At 42.8% G+C, this 10,193-nt stretch overlaps 1 protein-coding gene across 2 annotated transcripts in view; it reads right to left on the reverse strand.

Moving 5' to 3' along the window:
- The window catches only part of ttc28 (tetratricopeptide repeat domain 28), a 58,602-nt gene that overhangs the window by 23,087 nt on the left and 25,322 nt on the right, over positions 1-10,193 (reverse strand). For both annotated transcript variants that reach the window (XM_083793970.1, XM_083793971.1), the window contains 4 exons: positions 9,085-9,238; positions 7,221-7,392; positions 5,064-5,232; positions 3,928-4,088 (listed from right to left, as the gene is read on the reverse strand). In XM_083793970.1, the coding sequence (XP_083650096.1) occupies positions 3,928-4,088; positions 5,064-5,232; positions 7,221-7,392; positions 9,085-9,238 (656 nt within the window). The remainder of the gene's footprint in view (positions 1-3,927; positions 4,089-5,063; positions 5,233-7,220; positions 7,393-9,084; positions 9,239-10,193) is intronic.

Here is a 10,193-nt window from a genome sequence, read left to right on the forward strand (position 1 = left end):
TCGCTCAGCAACACATTCTGACAGAAAGTGGGGACAAAAAAATGTAGGCTATGACAAAATGACAGATCAGCCAGAGTACATCCCAGAATATTGAACAACATTGACATTTGTGGTCATTCTGGCTAACTTCACCCTAGAGTGCTTCTCATGGGCCCTTTTCACAGCTACTTATTAGTATAGACAGGTAAGCTGAAGGTTAATTGTATGACACACACCCGCAATTAATTTGATTACTTTCAGCTATGTTTACTTTTCAAAAAGCTCAGTCAGAAAACTTTCCACAGGTATTCTACATGACAACAGCCACCCTGCCTGAACCCTGAATTTAGTTTAGAAGTTTTTGCCCCACAGTTCGAGATAAGAAAAGGTATTATTAATTTAATCAAATGTAAAATTCTTCACTTGTTCATTGTGTGCTACAGTGCTAACATGTTTGATTGACCACTTCAAGCCCAGTGTTTTTTCTCTTCTGGGACAAATGTTCTGCAAAACTCACATGACATTGTGTTGCGAGCTTGTAGTTCTGCTATTTTCAAAAAAGGGTGCCAATGTAGTAATGGGGGGGAAAAGTACCCTCATAATTAAACTTATCAACACTGCAATGTAGATAAGAAATACTCTTGTTACAAGTAAAAGTACATACAGTAAGTATTAGTACGTGATATCAATGTACCAAAAGTTGATTGGTATTATGCAGACCGTCCCATTTCACAATTATCATTTTACTTTAGCAGAAGGTTAGTTTGTGTTTGTGAGGTTAGGGCAGTAGTCCCTCCCTGCGCTCCACCGCGGAGGTTGTGGGTTCGAATCCACCGTTGTCAGGCGTGTACGCGAACCCAATTAATTGATTCGGGGGGGGGGGGGATGGAAGCCGAGCGGGGGAGGGTAATGATTGTCACTGCACTTAATCCTACGAAGTAACAAGTCTTCAAATAATTGTAGTGGAGTAAAAGTATAATATTTGCTGCTGAGATGGAGTAGAAGTAAATGTACTGAACATTGGAAATACAGTACTTAAATTACAACACTGCCCTGATCAACTACATATAAGGTTTAGCCACTTAAAACCCATTTAGGACTGATATGAGGCTGATTCTAAAAACGCCTTATAAATACTGAACTAAGTTTTCTGAAAATGTTTAAATATTCATTCAAAAATTTCAAACATGTTATGCTGCTAATATACTGTACATGACAACAAGTACCCAAAAAGGGGTTCCCGTCCTGAATGGGTTAAACCTTATACTCGGTTGAACAGGCTCTATACTAGGGACCCCTCATGTTTTTCCTACATATTGTTGAAAATGGCTATCTACAAGCTCCCAAGTGTTGTAACGCTATGTGTTGTGAGTTTGTAGATTGGCCATTTTCACTGAATGTTAGGGACACTAGGGGTAAATGTATCTACAACTGAAATGTTTTAAGATTCATATCGTAAATGCACGCTTTTGTTTGTCTTCTCTCTATCCAGATATGGCTACTGCCAGGATTCTTTGCGATGGCTGTTCTGTGACGAAGGGCAAGGCTGTCGCGTCTTGTCTGGTATGCCTGGCGTCTTTCTGTGAGATGCACCTGGAGCCTCACCAGAGAGTTGCAGGCCTCAGAGGCCACATTTTAACTGCTCCTGTAGCAGGTCTTGAGGACAGGCTGTGCCAGAACCATCACAGGCTCCCTGACCTCTATTGTAAGACGGACAAGACTTGCATTTGTGTTGATTGCGTGAAAACGCACCACAAAAATCACAGTGTCGTACCGCTCGAGATAGAATATGAAGCCAAACTAGCAGAAGTGCCCGAGCTGATGAAAAAATTCCAGAGTGTGATAAATGCACGGTCACAGCAGATCAGTGACATCAAACGCTCAACCAAGAAGACGCGGGTCTTCATCCGCCAGTTGATCCGCTCCCGGGCCGGAGCTTGTTGAGGTGATCGAGGACCGGCGTAATACGGCAGAGCAACAAGCGGAGGGTTTCTTTAAAGAACTGAACGCGGACATCGCTGAGCTCGAGAAGAAACGTGAGGAGTTGGAACATCTCTCTCACTCTGAGGATCCCCATCGCCTTGTCCTGTTCCTGTCGAGCCTGCCCCCTCTGCTAAACAAGGACAGGACGAAAACCGTGGTGGACTTCAAACTGCCTGACGCCACCTGCGTGAGAAGATGTGCAGCTCTACTGTCTAAGGAAATCGACCTGCAGAGGCTGAAGGATTATGCAGTGGACGTGACCCTTGACCCAGACACCGCACACTGTAACCTCATAGTGTCCCCAGATGGAAAAGCAGTGATGCTTGGGGCAACTCCTCAGAATGTCCCTGACTAAGAGATTTAAATATCACGCAGTGTTGTCAAAGGAAGGGTTCACATCAGGGAAGTTTTACTATGAGGTTCAGGTAAAGGGGAAGAATAGCTGGGCTGTAGGAGTGGCGAGACTGTCCGTTAACAGAAAGAATGCAGTCGGCCTATCCGTTAGGAATGGATGCTGGGTCATGGTACTGTAAATTCTACAAACTGTTAATAAATATTTCAATCAATCAATCAATGCCGGCCAATATCGAGCATATGGCTCAGTGGATTCTGCATGCAACCTGTTTGTGAAGGAGAAACCACAGGCGGTGGGGGTCTTTGTAGACCACGACATGGGACAGGTCTCCTTTTATGATGTCGATGCCAACTATCACATCTACACATTCTTTGGCCAGAGCTTTGGTGAGAGTCTGCATCCATACCTGTGCACGCAATCTGACCGCAAGCCTCTGACCCTCACGCCTCTACGTCTCCCAAATTGACTTGGTGTGTGTATACGATAAAAGACACCTTATTTGTTATACTGTAGGTATCTTGCCAGATTACCTGCTTTTACAGATGGTCTTACGTGCTTTCATGTTTCATGCCTACTGTCTTAACTTCTGTCTTTTAACTTGTGAGTTTTAAAGTTGTTTTATTTGTGTTCTGTTTTTGCGAACGCAGTGAGCCACTTACTATGACAGCAAGGGCTGAATGTCTGTGTGTGTGTGTGTGTGTGTGTGTGTGTCACGCTGTTACACCACCCGCCCGCCACCAGAGGGCGCAGCTGTAGCACACACACACACACACACACACACACACACACACACACACACACACACACACACACACACACACACACACAGGGCGCAGCTGTAGCACACACACACACAACCACACACACACGAGCTGCGTTCGCTTCCCGCGTTTGCGCGTCTTACTTGTAATAAAGCCTTGGTGGTGTCAGCATGTTGGCACTGGAAATACTATGATCTTTGTGTCTGAATAATTCCGTAAGGGATGGGCTGTGAAAGGCCGCCAGACATTAAAACAAATGTAGGCCTATTTAATTTGTATATCCACCCCTCCATCCACACCAAACAATACAAGTACTGTAGAATGATGCTGTTTCGAGTGAAAATACTAAGTGCATCACGCCATAGCCTTACAATGTAAATGTGAAATAGAATAAAGTTAGATACTCAGTGTGGTTCTTAAAGTTCTGCGGACACTCAGGGGCTCTTGAGGGGGTCTTCCCGAGCAACATTACCGTATTTAAAGTTAGACGCTTACCCTAAGGGCAAGGGTCTAACTTAGTTAGAACCTTACAGCTCAGTAACTCTGGTCGTTGAAATTAAAACATTTGAGAACCGCTGGTTCTAAACGGTGTTCTGGTCAGCTCAGCCGGTAAAGGTGAGACTGACTTCAATGAATGTGTGCTGCCGGGTAGCTTAGCATAATAATGCATGTTTTGCAATCATCAAATTATAACAAATTGGTAACTAAAACTATTGTTAAAGGTACAATATTTGCCTTTGGGGTGAAAGGAAGTAGAAGTAGAGTATGAAAAATGTAATATTCTATAAAGTAGGCCCACCTCAACATTGTACAAGTTAATTACCTTTTAGCAAAAAGAAAAACGGTTACCTATGAGCTGATCCAAGCGCCGAGTACGCGTCAGCCTCCATCTTCTGAACTTTGACCTTCTGGGCCAGGGTCAGCTGCTGGTGGTAGTACCTCAGAGCTCCGGGCAGGTCACCCCGACACACACACACATCCCCGAGGTTCCCCAAGGCCCTGAACACTGCCTGGCAACACACATACACGGAAGCATTAAAAACCACTTTGTGTAGTCCCTATTGGGAGAAGTAAAGAATTATTGTATTCTTCAGGTAATGAAAAATATATATTTAGTCGATAAAACCAACTGTAGATTTAGTCGACAGCAATCTTGACATCAATGTCAAGTTGTCAACCCCCCAAAACGCAGACAATTCTAAAGTAGCAACAAATAGCAGATCGACAAGCTCAAAATGTGTTGCTTGCATTTTGAGTTTGTAGATCTGCTACTATTGATGCTTTTGTTTGACGCTGTAGTATGATGAAGGAGAGCATTAAGGAGGGAAGTACAGTGAGTAGTGGTTGTTATCCAAGGCCTGGGCCAGTGACAGTGAGTATTAGTGGTAGTGACCTGTTATTTTAAGTCCCTCTCGAAGAGTCATTTGTCATCTAGTGGCTGGACCCCAAGTGACTCTCTTCTTCAAGTCACTTATATAACACTTATAAAATGTGTTTGTTATCCAGGGCAGACAGACAGTGGATATCAGTGGTAGTGACCTTGTGGCCCACTTTGACAGGCTGGAATGGCTTAGAGTTGGCGACAGAGTACAGCATCATGCAATGGGTCTGGTCCACAAGAATCGCTACACCTCCAGTCCAAGATACCCATGTACCTGTCTAAATACTTCCTTAATGTCAACAAAGTCCACACACACACACAACACCAGAGGGAGTTCAACAAACCATGTGCAACCCAGATTCGGCACAAACAAGGGACAAAATACATTTTGCTCCTATGCCACCAAAATGTGGAACGTAGACCTGTCAAAACAGCTCTCAAAGGGCACCTAAAATTCGAAACTGGCCCCCGTCAAATCTGAATCCCCCCCACCCACCCCTTTTCCCCATCACTGTATATGTTTTTTTTTTTCGTATTGAGTTGTACTTGAAATGTACTGTAATTCTGCAAACTGTTAATAAAGAAATCCATCAATCAATCAAACCTGTTTGTTATCCAGAGCCTGGGCCAGTGACAGCAGATATCTCTGGCACTCCTCCGCCTTGCCGTAGTCCTTCAGGGCTTTGTAGGCCAGACCCAGGTTACAGTAGGCTTTGGCCTGGGACAGCTTGTCCTGGAGGTCCTTAGCCAAGGCTAGGTCCTGTTCATAGTACCTGGACAATAAATAAAAGGCATACCGTATCTTAACCCATTCTGACCTGAGAATCAGATTAAAAAAATGTCTATTACATCCTGACAGTTTCATTATTAACCCATTCTGACCTGAGATCAGATTAAAAAAATGTCAGTCGTTCTTCGATTTTTCAAAAATAGCAGACCTACAAGCTCATAGCGCGCCACTCGGTGGCGCGCTATGAGCTTGTAGATCTTCTATTTTTCAATAGCTAAAGCATAATATGATGCCAACACCAAAATGGGTGCCCGTTCAGAATGGGTTAATCTATACACTTATGTTACCACATGATTTTTACTGCGTGTGTGTGTGTTTACATGGCTGTCATGTTGGAAACAGCAGTAAATCAAGTGGGGCGCAGCTGGTGCTCAGAGGGTTTGATTAGGCAGCGGTCTGTTATAGAGCGGAGCGGTCATTATCAAGAAATAACTCACCGCTGAATTCAGCGATTGACCAATCAGAATCAAGCATTGAACCAAGTAATAACTTGTATGTAGGCTATACATTATATTGAATTAATCTACAACGCTATTGTCAATCCATCACTAAACTCGGGTAAATTAAACTAAATGTAATATATTCCATAACAAATATGTCTCATCAAAATATATTGAAGTAGGCTACACTGTAGCCTACTTCAATATATTTTGATGAGCCGCTACAGCAATACTTGCCAACTTGAGGTACTCTTCTTTAATATTACATCATGACTGTTAAAATAATAAATAATAAAAATAAAAATAGATTTCATGGGGGGCTCTATCATAGGGGGGCATAATCTGTGAAACATGTGGGTATATTATTAAAAAAATATTCCAAAAAAATTAAACAATAATAATGGAGCTGGGAACTTCTCCTTTGGTCCACCCATTCCTGGGACAAAACATTGTGGGTGTATGGGACTTTTCTCTAACTAAACGCGGGTAAAATTCACCCAAACACCTGCCTGTAGAAAAAACAGGGATGTGGGCAGGGAAACAAACCTACCTTCTATGATGTGACTGAGCATCATGAAGGTACTGAAAGACCCACCCACTATAAATGATATTGTACAGTATTAACATACTCAACCATACAGATTGTATAGTATTGGACAGTATTAAGATGTTAATATTGATTGTATTCATCTTTAGGGCCCCAAGTCATACCCTAGAAAGCACAAGTGTCTATTTAAAACACATAGGTGTTTTGACTGGGGGGTCATATTTTGACAGCATAATAATTTCACCCCCTCCCTATCTAACGATTGGACAGTATTAGGATGTTGATACTCATTTTGTATTCATCCTTAGGGCCCAAAATCACGCCTTAGAAGGCACTAGTGTCTATTTAAAACACAAAGTGTTTTTCATGTTTTTCATCAGTCATATTTTGACAGTAGAAACTGCCTTTGCACTCCCTCCCTATCTAATTGTTGGACAGTATTAGCCACCGATGTGGAGCGGAGCTGGCATAATCATTATCCCACTTCTCACACGGCTACTTAATACATAATAAATTGACCCAAAAGTGACAACAAAATAAAGTATTTCCTTGCTTATGGTAATGAAGGTATTCCAAGTTGGCCCCGCAGAGGCAGAGTCTCCTTGGAAAACAAGGAAGTGAGTGTACAGTACATTTCGGGTACTGCAACGTCTATTTCTCACTTCATATGTTTTCAAATACATTCTTGAGAGCAACGTTTAGTTGTAAATTACATTGTGTGTGTGTGTGTGTGTGTGTGTGTGTGTGTGTGTGTGTGTGTGTGTGTGTGTGTGTGTGGAAACAGCATAAAATCCAAGCAGCGCAGCCAGGTGTTCTGAGCCTTTGATTAGGCAGCGGTCTGTTATAGAGCGGAGCGGTCTGTTATCAAGAAATAACACACTGCTGAATTCAGCAATCGACCAGTCAGAATCAAGCATTCAACCAAGCCGTGAAATAAATTGTATTATCATAATCCACCACTATGATACTATAGATATGTCCCACCTGACAGCGTCTTTGTACTGGCCCAGGCAGTAGTGGGCGTAGGCCAGGTTGTGGCAGACCTTGCTCTCTCCCTCCATGTCCTGCAGGCCTGCGGACAGGGCCAGGTACTGCTGGTAGAAGGGCAGGGCCTGAGAGTACTCTGCTCTCCAGCTGTGGAAGTTACCCAGGTTCCCTGGTAGGCCGAGACGGGGAGGAGAAGGACAGTGGCGTCAGTGGTGCACATGCTGAACATCCATGTCGCCAATATCATTTGGAAACTGTTTCGTGAAAGCAATATGCAATCTTAGAAACAGCTAAAGTGGTTTTCAGTTGCAATTAGTGTTGATTTTGACAGAAACTTTTTTGAGTAACATTTGATTTAGTTAGTCATATTTTAGTCATCCGAAATGTTTTCATGTTAGTCTAGTTTAAGTCGACTAAATCTACATTTGATTTTGTTGACTAAAATCTATTTTGGCAGGCCTTGATGGCGTCGTAATGCTTTTTAGCGACTTTACACTTGGTTGCACACTGAAAATAGCAGATCTACAAGCTCACAACGTGTCACACTGAGACCAAGAAACCAAGCATAACATATTTTAGTACTTCTGGATCTCTTCTCCACTAGTCCCTCCCCTAGTCTAGTTTTTGTTTGTTGGCAAAATGTAGTCTCTGTTTTAGTCATCGTAGCTTAGTTTACATTTGTTTTAATTTATTGGTCAGTGAATAAACACTGATTTGCAATTGCAATTCACTCTGTGCCAATCAACATAATGCCGTGTTCACGTTCACGCTTGGCCCCATATGGAACCTCAGTCCCTACTGTAGCGTCCCACCGTCTTAGCCTTCCACTGTATTTCAGAACCGGCGTATGGTTTCCACTAGGAACATTTCTTACCCTTTTCTGCACATCGTATCCCAAATGTAAAGATCGGATAAAGAGCTAAACAATTTTTACTTTATTAACGGACAAGAAAATCCAAGTTACGGATTGAAACAAGCATTTAAATCGCTAAGTTATTTAGCAATTTTTTGCAAGGAAGTTGCAGCCGACTTCACTCGACATTCGACCAGGGGAGGCGCCAACGCTGCCTCAGCGGGTGCAACTTCTGGGACCTCATCTCGGAGCTACAGTATGAGCGTAGGGACTGAGGTACCATATGGGGCTAGTTCACACTGGTAGCTACAATGGAGGCGAAGATACAAAGTCTGTCGTTTTGGAAACTTTGTTATGGCCAAAACTGTTACTTTTCAGCATTCCAAATACCAATTCAAGAGTGGGAAAAGTAGCAGATCTACAAGCTCAAAACGTGTCGTTTGGCGCCACATTTCAAGCTTGCAGACCTGCTACCTTTGATGCCTTTGTGTTATGCTGTAGTGATTGTACGATCAAGTATGGGCGTTGATTTTAAGTTAGAAAATAGAGATAAGAGACTGCGATGATAGCATATACTGTATGTCGCTGCGTTGATCGACATCGACAACTCGTAGAACGTCATCTTCTGTGTCCGACAAGCAAGAAAAATATAAAAGGAATTCACGTGGCTGGGGTTAAAAAGACTTATGGAACTAGCAGACGGAAATCATTTTTTTCGCATTAAAAGCAGGAACTGTGGTTAAACAACACAAGGCAGCTCAACTTGAATTGTAGCTTTGTAGATGTTGTATCAGCAACAAAAGTTGGGCGTTGTATCTTCATGTCGCTGGCTTCCATTGAAAATTAATGATAGACCGTAGCTTTGTCACAACACAGCATAATGCCAAACACTTGTATTGGCTGTTCACTGTTAATCACAGCCACTTATTGCTTTAATTTACACCTCCATCTTTCGACAAAACACAAGTGTTTCAATTTAATACAGGCTCGTCTCTTTTCTTGTCTCACCCAGGGCTCTGGCTTCACTCTGGACGTCACAGAGTTCGCGTGCGATGGTTAGGTGGTGGTGGTAGTGCTGGAGAGCCTGGTCCTGAGCGCCCAGGGCCTGATAAGCCACAGCCAGGTTCCCATGCGTAGAGGCCTGCGACGGACGGTCATTCACCTGCACGCCATGAAGAAATAGAAATAAGAAGAGAAATGTGAACATTCTGGGCTTTAAATCATTTCTTAAAACACTCTTATACATTTGCCATATAGAAACATTGCAGATAGAATAGTCCCCACTCCTTGGGGTGTTTCTTTTGTCACTGTATATTTGCACATACATGAAATTTGTCATGCATTTACCTATCTAACTACTAGGAGCAGTGAGCAGTAATTCTACGGTGGTCGGGGAGCAATTAGGTGACTCTTGCTCAAGACACACATCGACACATTGCTGGCCTGGCCTGGAATCATATGTGGGAAAACCAGGGGCTGTCGCTCCCCAGGCAGGCTCACTAACCACTCAGCTATATGGCCGACACATTGTGCTTTCTTCTTATGTTTTACCCACAGTTTTTCAACCTGGCGCCCCTTGTTTTGGGCATGTCAACATTATGAGCATGTAGATTGGCTATTTCCGCCATCTTTGAAATAGGACTTAAAGGTAGGGTAAGTAATATTTTTTTTTGTTAAAATAAGTGTTAAATAGATCTATATTCTGATGGTACTCATTGCTATAGAGTGTTCAGTAACAGGAGTCTCCATAGCTCTCAGAAAAAGCTTTTTTCAGGTCGGGAAGGGATACCAATTTATTTTCTTCCAATCAGGACAAAGAACTCACTCACTAAATAGCTGGAGGGACAAGGAGAGAGCCTTGTTACTGAACAAACACTAGTCTATACTATAGCAATGATTACTATCAGAATATGGAGCATTAAACTTTTATCCTTCAAAACCGCTCTCAAAGGGCACCTACGGATGGCTGCAATTCGAAACTGGCCTCTGTAAAATCTGAATCCCCCCCACCCCCCCACCCCATTTTCCCTCACTGTATATTGTATCTTTTCCCTTTTTTGCTTCCCATATGATGAATTTAGCTACATAGAAATGTCTATTTGTATGTCTCTAAATGT

The sequence above is a fragment of the Protomyctophum parallelum genome (assembly GCF_964188405.1).
Source record: "Protomyctophum parallelum genome assembly, chromosome: 21".
Classification (NCBI taxonomy): Eukaryota; Metazoa; Chordata; class Actinopteri; order Myctophiformes; family Myctophidae; genus Protomyctophum; species Protomyctophum parallelum.